Here is a 19,904-nt window from a genome sequence, read left to right on the forward strand (position 1 = left end):
AAGATAGTGAATATAAAATTACCACCAAAGAGAAACCATAATCTTCAAAGTTGCAGCTGATTTCAAACATTCCTTTTGATAGATTCCTAGTACAGCATTTTTTTTGGAAGTATGAACACTCCAAATCTCCTCTATTTATAGGGAAGTTTGTAACAGGTTCAATTGGAGACATCAAAAACATTTTAAATAGACATCACAAGATGCATCTGTAGTTTAAAGGTCAAATTTATTAGGAGATTAAGAGATGTATTATACATGGACTATAAATATAGCACAGCTGACTTTATTCACAGTCAGACAGCCAATGCCAACCTATTTTGTAGACACCCTTGTTCTCTTGTTCCAAGAAAAGTTTGCACCATAAGACTTGGATTTAGGTTTTGGAATCTTCTTCTCTTCAACATCATAGCTCCAGCCTGGAGGTTACAGGGGAAATGGTGGGGGGAGAAAAGAAACAAAGAGAATTCTAAATATTCTCAGCATAAAATAGAGAGCAAATGCAACTTAAACCTTTTAACTTTAATGTCTTTTTCTCCACGTAGGCATCCACTAGTTTATTCCTTTGTAGTTAGCAGCAGAGAATACTAAAATGCCAGAGATGTGACAAATGCCTGTTCTCTCAGTTGATAAGCCCTAACCATATTATGTACCTACATTTTCTTTATTCCTGCAAACTTGACAGTCATCAGTGAAAAAGCTCAACAGGGAATACTGACTGTCCTGCAAGTTCATGGCTCCACAACTCATCAGCATCACAGAAGCACAAAGGCTCTGTGTATGCCGGCACAGGAAATGAAAGTAAAGACAAAATAAAGGAAACATGGGAAAAAATAACATACAGAAGATCAATGCCAAAGCTTGGGAAAGAATGGAGACCATGGAAAGGTACAGAAAAAAGAAAGGCTAGGAGGGCCAAAGAAAGGAATAGCAAAGAAAAAACTCAGATTCTAATTCTAAAAATTTAGAAAGTAGTTTAATACTTAACATTTTCATAAGAACATATAAAAATAAGAGTAAAAGAAAAGGGAATGAAGTGATAGAAGACAAGTAAATTATGTGATAGTTAAGCAAGAGAAATGCTGAAAATTGTCAGAAAAGAGGAGGTGGAGACATTAGTGTTTATGTAAATCAAAATGCAAATTGGTTGCAGCCTCCAGGTGTCTGGAAAGTTGCCAGGGCAGCACTCAGTATGCCAAAGTTTTGTCTCTTTAGCTGCAACATTTCACTCAAAGTTGAGGTACTTGAGTTGAAACTAGAAGTGGTTAAGTATGAAATTTTAACAGATACTAATAAGATGATACTTTTCTTCCGTAGTTTTAAACCAAAAACTCGGTAAGTCCTTAAAGGTTTAATATATATCTAAATTTTTACACTTAAGATGCTCACAGAAAACACTCAAGATACATCTACACATCAAAACAAGTTTTGTAAGATACACAAGTTGTCATGTCACTGTGACTCAATTTTGTGTATTCACAAATGTCACACAAACATTTCCTTCATGTTTATTAGGCTGAACCAGTATTAATTTCCAAGTTAACTATTCTCCACAAGAAATGCTGGAATAGAGGTTTTAAAAACATTATTTCCATCTGTGAGGGCACTGGCTTTTGCTTACTGTTCTGATTAAAAATACAAGCTTGAATAAATGACCAGAACTAGATCCAGACTTCGGTATTGCAACATTCAGCATTGTAACACCTAACTTTGAAGCACTTGGCTGCTGGGATGGAATCTACAGGCCCAAGTTTTGCTTTATTTTTTTATACACTAGACAGAGAGGAGCTGAGCACCTCCAAAAGAGATTCACAACTGCCAGTACAATGACTTGGCCTGCCATAGCCATCCAAAATCAAAAAAGTTAGTTATATCCAACTTTGGATTGTAAGAGGCCACTATATATCATAAAGTTTCACACTCCGGAACAGTCCCCTTGAGTCAGGCATCTTCAGTTGTTCATGATAGAGAGCAGAGGTCACCTTGTTACTCAAGATACATGTTTTTAAACAACTATCTCAGTGATGTCAGACAGAATAAAAAAAAAAAAAAAATTAGGTAGGACAGGTTAAACTTCTAATTTCATCCTGTTACAAGTGTCTCCTCCTTACCTCGACTTCAGACCATCCTCAGCTGTCATATTTTACACAAATTACTCCCATTACTGTATTCAGTGCTGTTATTCCTACACTAGAAAACATCAGATGGGGCAGGACGAAAGACAGCTTGCCTGAGGTTCCTGAAGTTCTTAGATGAGAAACAACTCTTAAGTTTCCCAATCCTATCAAGATACCTGCAATATCTAGGTTTTACAGAGATTAAACTTGAGGTTTTTAAGGAATCTTGTAATGGGTTGGTTCACATGGGAAGGATAGAGAGGTAAATATTTGTGTTCCTAGACTTAGACATGTTTCAGTAACACCTCAGTTCAGAAGAAAAGTTCCATTGTAAATGAGTGCCTAAGTTTCTCATTTCTTTCTAAACACAGAATTCAATATTGTAAAATTTATAATTCCAGGTACATCTGATACAGAGGCTATCACTACAGAAAATACTACGCACGTATCATGCGTATAAAACTGAACCACCTTAAATAAAAACAGAGTGAGAATTTAGGCAAGCCAGTATGTGTAGAAAAGTTTGGTACATCTCATTTATGGTAAAATTAAGGGTGCAAGCTAAGGAATACTGAAGTAATAATATTAATACTAAGTCACAGCCTTAGTTTAGTTGATAGAATTTCTTTGTAGTTTTCCTGCACAACAGAGACTGATTACTAATTCAGTGAAGGCATAAACTTCCTACCCCTAATGATTCAAGTATTTTACTTGAATCTGCATTTTGAAAAGACAAAATACAACACATCTGAGAAGACAATATAAGTAGCTCATAATTATAGTGATTTATAGGCCAGGATTAAGTTTTTTTCCTCTTATAGGCTGAATTTCACAAGAAATAGAAATAGCATGAACAATACAGAAGCATAAAGCAACACCAGATTCTCCTAAACTTCCTGTTTGTTCACAGAACATTACAAAATACTATTAATATTGCACATTAATTGGTATATCCAATGCAAATATGATGATCCTATTAATTTCTTGGTGAATACAATTTATTTTCAATTAAATTAAGACTATTAAGTTGAAAAAATATCCATTCAAAGAGGAACAGAGGAATTAAAGACTACACTTTAACATCAAAACATGCAAATAAATTGCACATTAAATGGTTTAGCTTCTTAATTGTATAAGGTAATGGACCTATCCTGTTTTTCAGGTGTACAACACAAGCCATCTAACAACTCCGCACAATTTGGTCTGATCAAGAACTTTACTCTCTATTTACCCCAGACCAAATCATGTTGAAAGCTGTAGACCACAGGGAAGACTTCTGAAGAAGCTTACACTCCATGTGCATTATTCCTGCTTTAACTCACTGCAATTAATCTTCCTCACATCCATGAGCACTAAGCATCAAGCCTAGCTCTTTAGGAAAAATTAAACTGATTTAAAAAAAAGTAGCAAAAAAAATCATACCAACACATAAAAGGACTGCTGAATATTCAAAAAGCTGAGATTATGAGTACTGCTTGTGGTACCACAATTCTGTGAGAAAATACAAGCCTAAATAACCTCGGAAGTTTATAGATACAGTCTCTCTGATACATCATTACCATTGAAATATTAAGTAATGATACTGGGTTTTCTACCATCTCTTTTCTCATATATGAACAAATATCACATGTAAGTGTTTAGGCTCCAGTATTGTACTTGGGAAGAGCTGAAATAACTTCCTCAGTCTATGACTTGTCTTTGGGTCTGTGGCAGGGAAGGTGCTGATCTCCTCTCTTTGATGACCAGCGACAGGACATGAGAAAATGGAATGAAGCTGGATCAGGGGAAGTTCAGGTTGAACATTTGGAAGAGGTTCTTCACTGACAGAGTGGTCACTGGGACAAGCTCCCAGGGAAGCATCATGGCACAAAGCTTGTCTGAGTTCAAGGAGTATCTGGATGATGCTTTTGGTCATATGGTTTAGTTTTAGGTGGTTCTGTGAGAAGCAGGGAGCTGGACTTGATATTTATGGGTACCTTACAACTCAAAATATTCTATGATTCTACAATAAATCCATTCTGCAATATGGCCAAAACTAAAGTCCAACATGCTTAATTCGTAGTGACTTAATTTTAATTTTTCTGATTATTAAACATTTACAAGGATTCTGATTGTCCTTCCGCAACTAGAATTCAGATGCTCGTGTCAAGCCTTCAGGCAAAAATCCCACTGCCATGCTGCTCAGAACTGCAGCCTGGGATACTCTTAAAGACAAGGTATTAATTCTCCTCCAAGACCTGAGCAAGACTCAGTTCTCACTCAAAACACAGATATTTGCAAAAGCATTGCAAAAGTAATGTTAAGAGGCTGAAACACTTTTCCAGAAAGTGGAAGGTCTAAATTCAATGCCTTCAGCACACTCAGAAAAATCCCCTCCCTTCCCCTATTTTCTTCCTCCTCAAGTACAGCACTAGAGGTCTACCATTTTTGTGAACCAGAGGGAAGGGACTTTATCCCGTACTTTTTCTGTTGTTAATGCTTTGAGATCAAGATTGCCTACAGAAACTGAATCCCTCATAGCTAATAGGTATAATACGTACCATTTTTTTCAGCAAAGGCAATGGCATCTTCTTTAGTAGAGAAAGTAAGAACCATGTTGGATAAAGGATCAGCTCTGTAAGAAATCAAATGACAAACAGAAAATTGTTATATCTGATCTCAAGTTCTATATTACACAACTTTTTGTAGTACACCACCTTGCAAGCCATTCAAAACCCCCTAATTTTTATTTATTTCCAGGATTAACACTTTCAGAAGAGTATAGTTCCAGTCTCGCAAGCCTGTTAAACTTCCCTCCCAATTCCTTGCAGAAATTGATGTTTTAAGTTTTTTTGACAAACGCATCTGACCACCTGCTGATGTTATAATAAGAGGTCTGAAACAATCTTTCTCATTTTTAAAGCTCTGTAGTCCATATTTTTTGGAAGATGGGTAAAGGCAATTTAAAACATTTTAAGGAGACAAGAAATCTGCAGAGCACTAGGGGAAATATAATCTTATACAGAAAAAAGCAGAATATCAAACTGAACAAAGAAGGAATTAATCAGAGACTGAAAGTACATAAAAAACCCTCAAGAGTTCAGCTTTGGCTGAAGTTACAACAAGCAGATTGCAGGCCATCACTGAAAAGAAAGATCAGAAATGCAAACTGCTAGCTAACTAAATACAAAGTGTCTAGTTTTAGATGATCTGCTATTCCTTAACAGCATTTCTGAAAGGATTCAAACAGCAAAAATCTTTTTGAAACAAATTAAAATCTCAGTTAAAAAAACAAACTGCCTTATTTGTTGCTATAAAACCTCAATTTAAGAACAATGACAATGGAAAAAACCAGCATTTTAAAAATCAATCCACAAAGCTTTTAGAGAAATAAGATAGTGGCAGTAGAAACACAATGATTAGACAATGCTTCCCTGAGACAACACTGCACATAAGCCTGGGAGACAACTGGGAAGACAAAACCAAATTGCAACAAACAATTGAAGGAGCTGCTTCTCAATCGTTCTCTCTTCAAAGCTAGAGGAGTAAGTGAAGAGAAAAAGCAACTAAAGATACACTGAACTCTCTACAATAAAGGGCAAAGCCTGTGACTGGTGGAGGGGGAGGGGAAGAGGGGGAATCTAGCTTCCAGCAAAGACAAAAATGTAATTTTATCTGATGTACTCTTGGAAAACGGAGTTCACTATATATCTGATATAAAAAACAGGATAAAGGCAGGAATTACACTTTCACAAGCCACTAAGATGGGCTCTCTTAAAGACATTTAAAGATTTTTCTTATAAAGGTAGTATGGAGAATTAGGAACTAAGAATTAGTCCGTGGTGTGATCAGTGGAGAATCAAGTGACCCAAATATACCACAATATTGCAACAGCTTTTGCTTCTCATTCTTCTCTTCCACGACTAGAGCTGGAAAAATCTCAACACTACCAAGTGGGAAACAAAGAAGTTTAAGTCTGAAATGTTGCGACGGGCCACTCCCTGCTCAGTCCTGCAAGTCTGGCAAACACTTCACAGGACAGAGGCATCCTGGAAATGAGGATTGTGCAGAAAAGACTTGTTCTGTTGTCATGTGGAATAATCTTTCATACAATTTAAATACAGCTTTTTTATTTCTTTCCATAAATGAGCTATCCCTGTTTTTAAGTTGGTGATAATCTTTGAGTAAACTGGAGTTCAGGATGGCCATGATGATGTTCTGGTTGTGTTGGCCACAGCAGTGCTACAGGATTTCCTATGCCTGCCCTAAAATGTCTTACCAGTCACTGCAAACTGGGATTCCACACTTCGTTGTCTTACGAGATCCTGTACAATGGAAACCATGCATTTCCCACATTGCTTTGTTTACACCTTTATATTAAAACATGCACTCAAGAACTATCCATAGGCATTCCTGTAAATCTCCCTATTTCAAAAAACCAACCATGGGTATATCTAAGTTAGATCTACAACTGGATAATTTTCACTGAAAAAAAAAATAGTATTCAGGAAATAACAAATGCAATAAAAAGAATCAAACAAGACTGTAAAATGACAGAAATATAGCAAAGGCCTACAGGTAAATATGTATATTGAGTTCAGTGGAAAAAGGATCTAACCCCTAGACCCTAAAGGGCTCTAATCCACTTATCCCATTACATTATTCAAAAGTAAACGAGAAAACTTCTAAGAACTGTTCTTTGCAGAAATTAAATCTGAAAAGAAAAAACACTTCTTTGGTATTTCTGGGTGTTGAATGGCAATTTGAAATTATCAGAATATTCACTAATAGTTTTTGAGAGAATTTATTAAAAAAATTCACAAACTAGTTTAAAACCTTTGACTTAGCAGTGCCAATACTCACCACAGAATTTGCTGTTGACTTACCTGGAGCCTACATACATGCGAAATATCCCTTTCCCTACCCCAAAATAAAAACACGTGCAGAGGTAGATTCATCCAAAACAGCCACTCCAGCTAAAATTCCCACAATAAACTCACTCAAGCACAATTTAACATACAGGTAAACTCTTAACACCATGGCTAATTTTTCTAGGTGGTTTATTTAGCACAAATGGTTGTGACTCTTAAAAAGGTTAAAAACCATTGTTTTGCCTGAGACCATGCAAAATCCCACTCAGAAAATAATTTGTCTGTGGAGGTTAAAGTCAGCTGGAATGCAAGGGGGAATTAGAAGAAATGTTAAATTTGACGTGAACTAAAGCAGGTGTTACTGGCACCTGCTACAGTATTATGATCTGTGCAGTGGTATAAATAGACCATACACTGGTGGTGGGACACCTGGGGGGCACACAGACAGCAGGGAAAGGTGTATTGCTGGTCAGCTGTGCATCATCTAATTAATTTAGGCACTGTGAAACAACCTGGTCACTACTTGCTAACTGTAGAAGGTACCTGCAGTAGTCAAGTCAATCAAGCCACACATGTCTTAGATTATGGAAATCTTACTCTCTGAAACAGTAATTTAAATATGCCCCATGATGTACTTAAGATGCAGCCACTGTTATACACTGGCTTTAAGTTTTAAAGCAGGTATTCTAACAGACTATTTTGATATAACTAACATTTTACCTCACATTTATTATTTTTTATCATCTAATGATAGCTGAACTTGGCTTCCATAATACTTTGCAATACCAATACAACCGAGATGTTACAGGTTGTGAGCTTCCTTGATTTTTTATGGAAGGAAGATTTGATTTCCAAGTTATTTTGAAACAATATTTCTGGACACATTTATTTTATAAATAAATATAAGAAAAAAGAGATCATTCTGTGACCAGATTTAGAATGTTAAACTTAAAAATGCATCCTCAAATTGCTTCAGGTTTTAGGGGTTTTTTAGTTTTGTTTTTTTTTAAATGTAATTTCATGTTCTTTGATCATAAGTGCTAATATGATTGCAGCCAGACACTTTCAGTACACCTTGTATCCTTTTTGAAGCTTGAAAAATAATCTTTAGTGTTTGATTAGTGTAGAATAACTATCATTTCTGAATATACCTCAATCAAGACAGCTTCAAATCAAAACTACAGTATTGTTAGAACTGCTGGCATAGTCCTCACAGTTTATGGGTATTCTAACCTTACTGTAAAATGTAGGTAGTATACTTATACAGGGAAAAAACAATCCAAAAATAGCTGCATCCAAGTAATATCTCCATATTAGAGAATATTTAGCATATTTTTTCTGGATTTTGGCATATTTAAGAGTTTTTACTACTAATATTAGTAACATCGAAACAGTGAAATATTTTAAGTATGTTAGTTGGGGCTTTTTAGATTATTTATAACTCCTCATTTCAGATTTTCAGAATATTTACAAAACTTTGAAAAGAAAAATACAGAAGGTAAATGTTCTTATTTTATGTTTAACCAAATCTAAAAGATGCAACTGAGAGCTGAGAAGGGTTTACTCCTTCAGGTAACTAATAACCTTCTTTTCCTGATGCTGCCATACAGTAACACCATCACAAATGTAATCGTTGAAACTTCTGGTTGGTAACACTTTTTCAAACTATTCTAGATGATGTTGCAAGCTAAAATCTGCTTTTAAACGTAACAGATCATTAATCATACAACTAACAAACCCAAACACTTACTGTAAGTGCTGTTAAAACACAAGCAGATTTACTGGTAGAAAGGATATTTCAAACTTAAATTGACATGACTAGTAGGAGACAAATATAGAAGAAAAATACTTCCAAATTCAGTAACTACTCACGTAGATGCCCAGCCCATCAAAGGGTTCTCCCAGCGCTCCCTGTTATCGAATTCCATCTTCCACTTCTTTGTATTGTTAACTCCTGCCTGCATCGCATTACGTGCTGGAACAAAAATATGAACTTTTCTGGTTTTGATGTGCTCATCTGGAACACCAGTTAAAGCAGTGATATCCTAAGAAAAACACAATGGAACTTGTTAAAAAAGGGTTCACGTAAAAGGCTTGTAAAATAATACTGCTTATGCTTTTCACATAATTTCATGCTTTATTTTTATTTTTCAAACTACAGAAAAAGAAAAAAAAATGCAGTATGTTATAAGTCCAGTTGTATAAATGTGAAGCTGATACATGTTGGAGCTGCTATCATCCTGCTTCCCCTGGCTGAATGACATTTTGCATGGATCTGTTACCTGAACCAGCTTGTCTCCCAGCCACACAACTGCTAGTGCCAGAGGAGGGACAGACGTCCCCTCCCACCCTCTCACCACAGCTGCAAAGTCAGGACTGCTCCAACTTGCACCAGCTACAGCAAATGTGGAAATTTATAAACTCTTCCTCCCTTAAAGAAAATACTAAAACACAGACTGAAGCATCAACAAATCCCAAAATTTTACATTACCATTGGGAGCCTGAACTTAATATGAACAGGAGTATTCACTGAAATCCGAGTCAGCCAACTATGTGCTGCAGGGCAAGTGCTTTCCCTTGGGCTTAAGCCTTTATATAATTGAGACACATCAACATCCATGTGGACTCAAGAAGCTATGCTTAGCATGAACAAATTGGTAGGAGGTTATCTTTTGCACAATAATCTATTGATTGTGTGAGACTTCAGAGCAGCTACTAGAATTCAGGTCTCTCATTTCTCTGACCACTAGTTATTACATATAATTGACCCCCTCGTCATGTTTCGAGCTACGAATATCAGCTTTTGATAGTAAATTCTTCTGCCGATGTTCAAGATCAAGAGAGGAACATTTGATAATGCTAACATTCTTCAATATTTTTGTGAAGGACAAAAGGATTCAGGAGATTCCAACCTTCAAAGAAAAAAAAAAGGCTTGTAACATTGTATATAGTCAGTAGTAGGATGCCCTCCTCTACTACAGTTTGGTTTGTGAGACCGCAACAAATAAACCTAAAAAAGTAAAAAGTGAAGGATCACAAAACCAGCCTAAAATAATAACTGACTTAAAGAATAGGATGAGGATAAAACCTCACAAGAACTGCTATGAAAAAATTACCCTCTGCAGCATCTGATATAATCAAAGTGATCTTTCTTGCTAAAAACTAAACAGTAATTACATAAAATTAACCTGTCAGTTCACCCTAGTAAAGAGTGACATCAAATATCAAATCCATCTCTAAGGATGCTAAACTACTCTTGTTCCTTACATACTTAAAAGGCCAGTGGGAGCTCCTTAATCACCCTCTCTGCCCTTCCCTCTCCTCCTCTCTCCAGGAACAAATAGAACACTGGTAAAAGTCGAAAAAGTGTAGCAAAACTTTGGGCTACCACAGTCATCTCACCAGTACTGCCATGACTTGAACTAGAAGGCAAACAAATTTAAATAGAACACTGTGGCTTTATATGTCTGTAGCTACTAATTTTATAGGATTTTGTTTTGTGGCAAACTTAAAAGCTCTTGGTGCTGTCATCAAATCATCCTTTGAAATGACACAAGTCTCATTTTTCATTTTACTTCAAAAAATTAATTTTGTGAGATCATTCCCTCACAACTACACCAGGCAGAAAGTTTAAACCACTGGCTTTATTTGCAGTTACAACAGCAGGGGAAACAAACAAACATGCACACTGATTTTCCAACTTCTGAAATTTCTACCCACACTGACAAATGAAACTGTCAAAATATCTTAACAATTCCATTATAAATGCTTTCATTAGGACCAAGTAAGGTTTATTTTTCATATGAGTCAGCAACGATATGAAAAAGAAACACCACCAGTCACTGGAATGTTGCAACATGTATGTAAAACACCACCTGACAGACTGGCATTTCTGACTAGTGAAGCTTAAACCACAGTTTTAGAAGGAAATAGCTTGAAGTTTTCTTATTTGAATTGGCAAAGTGCTTTGTTTAACAAAAAAGTTTTTTTACCTGCAGTAAGTTTGGTGGGTGTTTCAGCTTGCCTGTTTATAGGAACAGGCTACTATATTAGTCCTAATTTCTGTATTTAAAAGACATGCCTATCGAGAAAATATAAGAACGTTCACAAAAGATGTGGTTTTTTGCCTGTGAAATAACCTGATACACACAAAAATTCTGGGTTTGTTATCATCAAATGCATCCAAATATGCAAGCTTCAAAATAGCTCAAAACTATAATTTACTTTTAAATTATTATTACTATTATTCTCGGCACCTCATACACCCATTATTAATCTTATGCTTCAGATTTAGTGTTTTTTTTGAATTGTTTCAGAATTATCTAGGATTAAAATAAGATACTATGTTAAATAACACCACAGACACATTCAATTTCTTCTTTTGAAGCCTTCACACCAGAGAATCATAAAAATACTACACATTAGTGCATGCAGAACACAATCTAAACAGAGTGTTAAAAATTAGCAAATGCTATATTTATGGGATAACTATAGGAAAGAAATGCCTAGACTTGTTCATCTGGATGAAAATAAAACCAAAATCCCAGACAAACCGTAAGTCCCCTTCAAGCCATGTTTCTTTTGGCACTCGGTTGGCTCCAAATCAAAGTTATTTCACTAATAATATAGGATTCCTCCCCCAAAACATCTTTTCAAGGTTAAAACTAAAACCTGCCTACTTTATGAAACTAAAGTATCTAAATGGTGTTGCTCTTCATATTTTGATTCATTATAGCTAAAGTTTCCATGCCTTCTGGGAATCTAGCAATTGTTTATTGATATCTTCCCCATTTTAAAGCTGGCAATTGAACAGACAGTTGTTAGGACAATGAGTTTCTGGTTTCTGAAGCCCACGTTGTCCTGACATAAAATCACTGGTTTTGCTTGCTGTAGACATGTAAGGTACTGTAGCATAGCTGAGCTGTTGCCAAAGATATGGAATAAAAAGGCTTGGCATCTATCACATACTTGACACCTAAAGAGCACAGAAGCTCTAAAATTCCTATTCCCCGTAGGCGCACTCTTAGTCTAGACAAACTGATTTCTCACACTTTTAAAATGCATTACAACACTCTATTGTGATCATTTCATCCACACAGCTCCAGCTAGTGACAGAAGAACCTGTCCTTTAAGCGACATTTCAATGGGCTAAAGCTCCCGCTCCAAGATGCCATTAAAACAATATAATACTTGAAAAGAACTATGCTGCACTGGGTTGAGCTCTTTACTGTGTCTTCAGTGCTTTGTTCTGAGTTCAAGTTCTCATTGAAACTACCTGTGAACCAACTTTCCAAAACAAAGATGTTTTTTGACAGCTAGTTTCACATTACTATCTCTCTTCTTTTTGAAGTGTTCCTTACTGAATTTTGCTATATTAGCATATTATTAATGAGGTGTTCAGCATTCAAAATAATAAGGTGACAATATCGAAGACTTGAGATTTGAACTGCATAGGTTTGCTTTACTAAAAATTAATAACCCCGCTTCATGTTTTTAACACAGCCTATCATCTAAAAGGTGCATTCTGGCATTGTTTTTCTTAGTATAGATAGGTTTGGTGGGGTTTTTGTTTGTTTGTTTTTAATTTAAAAAGAATAAAATATTCATTTTGAGGCATTTCGGCTCTTCTAAGTATAAGCTAAGAGGGACAAAATTCACTTTATTTAAAACAGTTGAAATCACATAAAATTGCTTACAAATGAAGATGAGGTTTTGTCTTTATTATAACTTATGCCACTTAAGAACACTTGTCCTGGCAGAAACGCTGGTAAAGCTGTTCATGAAAGAGTGATAAGAAACAATAAATATACTGTACAGCAGGGAGAAAAACTGGTTCACAGAGGCAGCATCAATTGAAGCAGGATTCGGCATGAAGATAACTTCTAAAAGAAATAAGAATTTCCTCAAGTACCCACTAAAAGCACGAATTCCAAAGAGGACAAGAAATGGAACTTTATAATTCAAGGGAAAGAGATAAAAAGCTTGAAAGTATCTCTGAAAACAAGTGTTTTTTAATAGATGGGTCAGGTGTACATAAAGGTATCATGTTTCTCCTATGACATTTCTTTCCATGCATAGACAAAAACTGTACACAATCACTATCAACTATCTACTGTTTAACACCCCCACCCTTTTTTTTTTTTTAATAAGGGAAACAGGGAACAAGCAATGGGAAGTTGATGTCAAAACACAGAAAAACCTCCCAGCAAGCTTCCAGCAACCACCCAGGATTTTGAGTCTTGCTAGCCCCTCTCTTTTCAATACCAGAATTTCACACATTTCAATGACCATTATGACTTCAAAGAATCAAATTTTCATCATTGTCCGTCATCTGCCGGTTGATTTGTATAAAGGAGTTCTTCTGCATGCAATCCAGACAAAGGGCTCCTTACTTTCGTGGCTATATATCAAGTTTAAAAGTTCTGTTTGTGACAGTTGTGTCTGTGGTAAATTAGGGTAACACTGAAGGAGTGCAGCTGCTCTGCAGGAACCTCCTTTTTGGCATCATTTCACTTAAATAAAAACTGAATAATTAGCTTCTGCCTTTATTAAACCGCAAAAATGCCACTGGCCTTAGTAATTACTTCCGGTTGCCCCACCTACTTAACCTCAATAGTTTACACTTGTTAGAAAGGAGGGAAAGTAGAAGTTTTCTGTACTTTATAGGAGTTTACAATAGTTTGCTCTCTTCCCCACCCCCAACATGTTTTACCAGACTAAATGCATAAAGTTTTGCTATAAATTCATGTTGCAATACACTTTCTTTAGGAGCTGTTATATCAAAGCACAGAACATGTTGCATAATACCCACAAAATAGCTGCTGTGAAAAGGAGCTTTTTATTTAGCATACTCAGCTGCTTAGCCTGTAAGTCAGGATGAGAACATTTATGCTTCTACACTTCAATACAGTATTTTTGAAACAAATGTGAGAGAACAGAATCCACTATGCAAATTGTAACTGGAAAAATGGAGCAGAATGAACTAAACATGGTCAGACAACATTTATCTAACAGCTATAGACATAACAAGGGGCAAAAAGCATATTTGCCCTTAGGAAACTCTGTATCACACAGAGTCGTTTTCTTTCAGGCTTCACCATCGTTTTGCATTATCACAATAATCTGTGAACAACATGGTGTTACTTGTAACATGTTCTCCCATCTAACCATCTTGCAAAATGATTAATATAGAAGTTGAGAAAATTGGTGATAAAGATCTGTATTTTAAAAAAGAAAACCTAATATTATACACACAAAACAGGACTCAATAATAATAATTGCATGAAAGCTTCTATTAAAAAAAAAAATCATCTCTTTCCATAGGCAGTTCTGCAGAAAACATGAAAGAGAAACTGGATATGGAGAAAGGATATGCTGAAAAGTGAGTCTAACAGAAGCAGAAATTGTCACACTACTGGAATGAACATAAGTACTTTATAGTCAACTGACTGCCATTATGCAAAGGAGGTGTCAGGATCCAGAACAGTTCAACATTTGCAAGTGCTGTAAGCCTCAGCAAACTGCTCACCAGCTTGTATTTCACAGCTGAAGAGATACTACTCTCACAGCAAGGAGGGCCAAGCATTCTCTGTTGTCACAAAACTTCCTTGAGAACTTCTCACTGCACAAAAGCCTACTCCACTTTCCCAATATTTTGCATGCCCAATATTATTCCATTCTGCTTGTATTAGATACTACAAACACAGTATTATGACAAATCCTACACACTTGAATTTATTCAAAGAGAATATGATGAAAGAGTAAACGGGAATACTTGACTGGACTTCTAAAAATCCTAAGTGCTCTCTATAAGCTGGAACACAACTTCACATTAGTAAGTAGAAAACTTCCTCCTCACTAACCCTTCTTTCACATCTTAAAACACTTTACTTATAGTCTGCATTACATTTCCAAAATTTGTATTCACATTCTTCTCCTACAATAACAGCAACTGTATTTATAAAAGTGATTAATGCTAAAACTTATGGAAAAGCTGCTGAGCCATAGTTTTGATAATTTAAACCATAATACTAAAAACAAAACAAAAATTCCCAGATTTTGCACCTCTCAGTGCCCCAACAAGCCTCAAAACAGAGAGGCATTTTGCTTGACAAACATGTTAAAAGTACCTACAATTCAGCCTGCATTCTTGATGGACAGGTAAACAACATTTTAGAAATTTAAAAATTAAGCATTCAAAACACGTTAGCCCCACTTTCAGCACAGACAGATATTTCATGCTCAGTTTAGTTTTCCTGCCAGGAAAGAATCAAAGAGCAAGACAAAATGATTATTTAATTATTAATAATGTATTTTTTTTCCTTAGTTTTGTAAATGGCTGGGTAAATATCATGAAATTAATGAGAAGGGGAATCCAATATCTGGATTTAAAAAAAGATTGATGTTGCTACTAGTAGCCATCAGAGACTTCAATGTGGTCATTACATTCTTCAAACTAAGGAAATTATAAACAGCGTGCTTATCTTCAACAAGGTGGAAAAAAGACTGAATTACAACAGATCTTGTAAACTACTTTTTCTTGTAACACAGCAGGATTTAGAGAACATACTTTCTCGAACTCATTCAAAGCATATGTAAGCAAATCTTTTGCTTCCAAACACAAGTGGCTGGTGGATTTTTATTACCTGCAAGGCATTTAAAAATACAGAGTTTTCTACCGCACACAACTTCCAAGTATTCTACAAGAATTTAACAATCCTCAGATTAAAAAACATGCAAAAAATTAAATAGTTAAGAATAAGAAAACAGCAAAGTTCTTAGGCCATAAACTTTCAAATAAAATCAGTCTTAGTTTAGCTGCATTTAGAAAAAGGATAACCGAACAACCGAAATAATCTGATTCCTCTTAGAATAATTTACAGTTATGGCAACATTCTACTGCTTTACTATCATAAGCAACTCTTCCTACAGATACTATTTCTCAGCTGGAGAACAAAAATAACAGGCAAGGAGGAGCTTTAAAGGAAAGAAGACAGAAGTATTACCAGCCAGATCCCACCTGGAATAGGCAGCATTGTATTGATTTCCCTGATTAGTTCAATTTTGCATATACTATTAAATAAATAGTATACTGCAGTTCACTTGTAGTTCAGTGATAGTACGTTCTTTCGGATAAAATTTATTCAGTTTGCTGGTTTGATTATTTATGCTATAGTCCCAGCATAAGTCACAATGAGCAGACTGGCTTGCAAAACTACACATATTTCAAGAATATCCTGGTGAATTATACACTAAAGATCACTCTTGAGCTTACAGTCCATAAACTGTAGTTTTGATCATGGACACCTAAAGCCCCAACCAGGAACTGAGGGTAGGGTCTTTCATAACTTAAATGAGAGCCTAAACACAGGTGACTCTTGCACAGTGGAGATAATTTCTGTATTTTCTGTGTGTTTCTGATGACATTTTAGTAAAGTTCTTATTTTTAACATTCAGTTACCTGTATCTATAGAATAAATCATAAGCATAAGACTTAAATGAATTTTATAAAGGTACTGTTTTCCAGGAATTCTGTCAGGAACAAGAAAATTAACAGTTCTGATCTGCTTTATGCCTGTTTGAAAAGCTTACAAAGCTTCCTTTAAAGTACTGATCGAGAAATTTTCCAAATACAGCCCAGCTAGAGTTCCCAAATACGGGCACCACTTCTTTCATCAATTTCATCACCTTCAGCCTTTGGAGGGGAAGCGGTCTTATCTGTGTTAAAAGTGTGTCCCAGTGCCTTTTCTCAGTTTTATGGCAAACTCCCTTACCAGTTCCAAGCTGCAGAAGACCCAAGGGAGGACGACAGCAGTGAACTGGGACACTACTTACACAGAAGATGTACAATTGCTGCTGTGAAGCAGGAGTACCTTGGCCAATTCATACCCTAATCTGGACAAAATCTGAGCTGTTGAGTTCAAATTTGGGTGTATGGCAAAGTCTTAAGACAGTAAGATTTCCTATAATGAAGTTGTAAGAAAGACGATCACTGCAGTACGCGAAACATCCTTTGTAGATTCAGTTTTAGCTAGCTAACAATCTCCCTGGGCTGGTGGCTAGACCAAAGCATACTTTTTAACAAATTTCATTATCATGCATTGTGTTCTTTTCCTTTCACTACCCAACTATCTCTAATGGTAGCAGTGGAGCACCATTTAACTTTAAAATTTAACAAATTATTTAGGCTTTTTGTTTATTAAAAATATATTAATCAAAGGTGGGGGTGAAAAAAAAAGCAAAAAGTAGTCTTTTAAAGTTTAACTTGACACTAGCACATCGTCCACTACTAAGAACAATGAGAAAACCTGAGTTCATGTAAACCACTGCCTGCCTTCATTCTGATGCATGTTCTCTATTCTTTATATCTCCTTTGGAAAGAAAGTGGTTTCTGTAACACATCTTTGCCACATCGTAACAAGTGGTGTGACACATAGGGGAGAAAATCAGAAGCAAATCCCCAATCAAGAAATGCAAATTTAGAGCAAAATCCCTGTTGGTACATGCTTTTTAGAAGAAAAGTTGTATTTAAGAAATTACAAGGAAGCCAGACCTGTTAAAAGCTGTCTCTTACCCTAATGCAAGATGTAATGCTTCTATGTAATATGCATGGACTTTAAAAGTTGAAAGCAAGTGCTAAATAGTGTACGTAATTTCCATACACAGCAGGTAGTGAAACAAGAAAAGAACTGACACAGTTACCCTCGTTACAGAGATGCACAATAGAGAACTGTTCTGCAGCATTAGCATACCGAAGGTCTATGCATCAGGGATGTTGCGGCTATTAACAGCTTAAACGTCCACTGTATTTTGTTAATTAGTGCATACAGCTTTTAAGCCTTAACTGTGTTTTAGAAGGTTCTGTTCTAACAGTAATGCAGTCATTATTCCCTGGTGGGTATCAGAAGGGTTGATGGGACTGGAACTGTTTCAACGTCATCAATAAAATACACAGCTTAATACCACTGGACAAAAACGCATTCTTTAAAGTTACCTATAGGGTTAGTGAAAAGGGCAGCTTTCTACAGTCTCTTTCTAAAAAGCTGAATCATAACTAGAATATATTGGTGTTACTTCACAAACTGTTTTTAGCTTGTTCTATCTAGAAGTCTGTGTGTAATTCGTGCTTTGGCCTCTATATGCTTGGTCTTTAAGGTTATAGGATAAAAATCATAATCTTCTACTTCATCATACAATAGAGAGAAATTCATCACCAATTAAATTCAGTAATTCAACTTGATACACTACATCTTTTCTTTCCGTTTCATATTACTGTTGGGAAAAAAATTCAAAGTAGACTACAATGTACAATTATGTTTACTAAACACTGATAAAAAAGTAAGAACTTGTATAGGAAACAGACATAACAGAAAAAGATATTAAACTTCTGACTTACTAGAGAACGAGAATTAATTTACTCAAGAATGCTTTCAAATGGAGCAGACATGGAAACAAAAATGTGGTTCTAAGAAAATGCACCTAAGAAAAAGTACAAAGCAGAAAATAAAGAACAAAATACTAGTGCAGACTAGAATTTTAATCTTAGAAAAGCTTCTGGGTTAACATGCTACTCAGCAAAATCTTTAAAATATATGATTTATGATGATGATGATGTTGGCCTATGTAGAAAAATACGGTTATTTATTTTTATACATGAACATGTGCACATCTATAAAATAAATCTGTAAGGAAAAACTATACACTCCTTCAGATGTTTGTAATCAGAATTATCATACCCTCATTTTTTAAAAAACTTTTGCAACATAATTATAAGATCTTTAAAAATACTGTATATGATATGTCTTATTAGCATTTTGTATAAATTATATACAGCTCAACTTCTAACTTGTTAACCCAGTTTTCAGGCTAACAGGTAAAACAAGAAAAGTTATTACCCCATTTTCTTTTGCACTAAATATAAGCCAGTGGGCTTTATGGAATGAATAGAACTAAGTATGCCAAAAAGATACATAGAGATCGAGCAGCTTCCTTACAGTGCATGCTTCACAACACAAAGACTAAATTGCATATTAAAGCTCTGGACCTGAACATCAGATGCACACTTCATGGTTCATGTCCTCACTTAGCACAGGTTAACATTCGTAATTTGAGAAAGCATCCGTGAAAGTAGTTCAAAGATACCTCATAAACAAGCCATCAAGAACTGGAAGAGCAACTGGTTCCATTTCATCATTGATGTTCTGAGTAGAAAGAGGTAGTACTGAAGAAGCACCAAGCTCTCTTGCAGCATGACCAAGATTTTCAAGGATTCTTGCAGGCTCACTGGGCTTTCCAGACAAGGAAAGCTTTCCCTTTCTGACTTGATATAATAATTAAGCTAGAACTTCCTGACTAGCAACAGCTTTCAAGTCTATACATAGAAATTCGTTAGTTAGGCTAAGATTTGTGTCTTAAGTATACAACTTACATATACTACAAAACTACAGAAAGATGCATTTGATTGAACAGAAAATCAAGCATGCTACAAGGAATTGTTTATTCACTATTCCTGACAGGACATGAAGAATTCATGTCATCTACAGAAATGTTTCATAACAGGGTACACTAACGCAGGTGTACTAGAAATGGTTTAGATAACGGTAGCTTTACAAGAACATAAAAATACTATCTAGTCTTTAAAAAGCAAAACTACTAAACAAATTTGCTCCAAAAAAAACCAATGGCTTACTTTTATTCCTTATAGCAGATCAGAAACAATGCTTGAAAATTTAGACTTACAAAATCAAACAAGGATTTGCATGTTGAATAACCCTTTGGAAACCAGACAAACTAAACATGGCACAATGACACTCCTTTAATCTGTTCTGAGCAACCATCATAGCAAGCTCTTCAAACCCAGTATTCTTTGATAGAAAATTAAATACACTGTAATGAAACAACAACAAAAAAATTGCCTGCATATCTTTCAAAAAGACATATT

General features: G+C 35.5%; 1 protein-coding gene across 1 annotated transcript in view; it reads right to left on the bottom strand.

Moving 5' to 3' along the window:
• Positions 1-207: 207 nt before the first annotated feature.
• NDUFS4 (NADH:ubiquinone oxidoreductase subunit S4) overlaps positions 208-19,904 on the bottom strand; it is a 47,865-nt gene continuing 28,168 nt past the window's right edge. Inside the window, exons 3-5 of the mRNA XM_082074864.1 lie at positions 8,837-9,009; positions 4,655-4,728; positions 208-416 (exon numbers count right to left, since the gene is read on the bottom strand). Of these exons, the coding sequence (XP_081930990.1) occupies positions 313-416; positions 4,655-4,728; positions 8,837-9,009 (351 nt within the window). The 3' untranslated portion in view covers positions 208-312. The remainder of the gene's footprint in view (positions 417-4,654; positions 4,729-8,836; positions 9,010-19,904) is intronic.

The sequence above is a fragment of the Streptopelia decaocto genome, assembly GCF_964273445.1.
Source record: "Streptopelia decaocto genome assembly, chromosome: Z".
Taxonomy (NCBI): Eukaryota; Metazoa; Chordata; class Aves; order Columbiformes; family Columbidae; genus Streptopelia; species Streptopelia decaocto.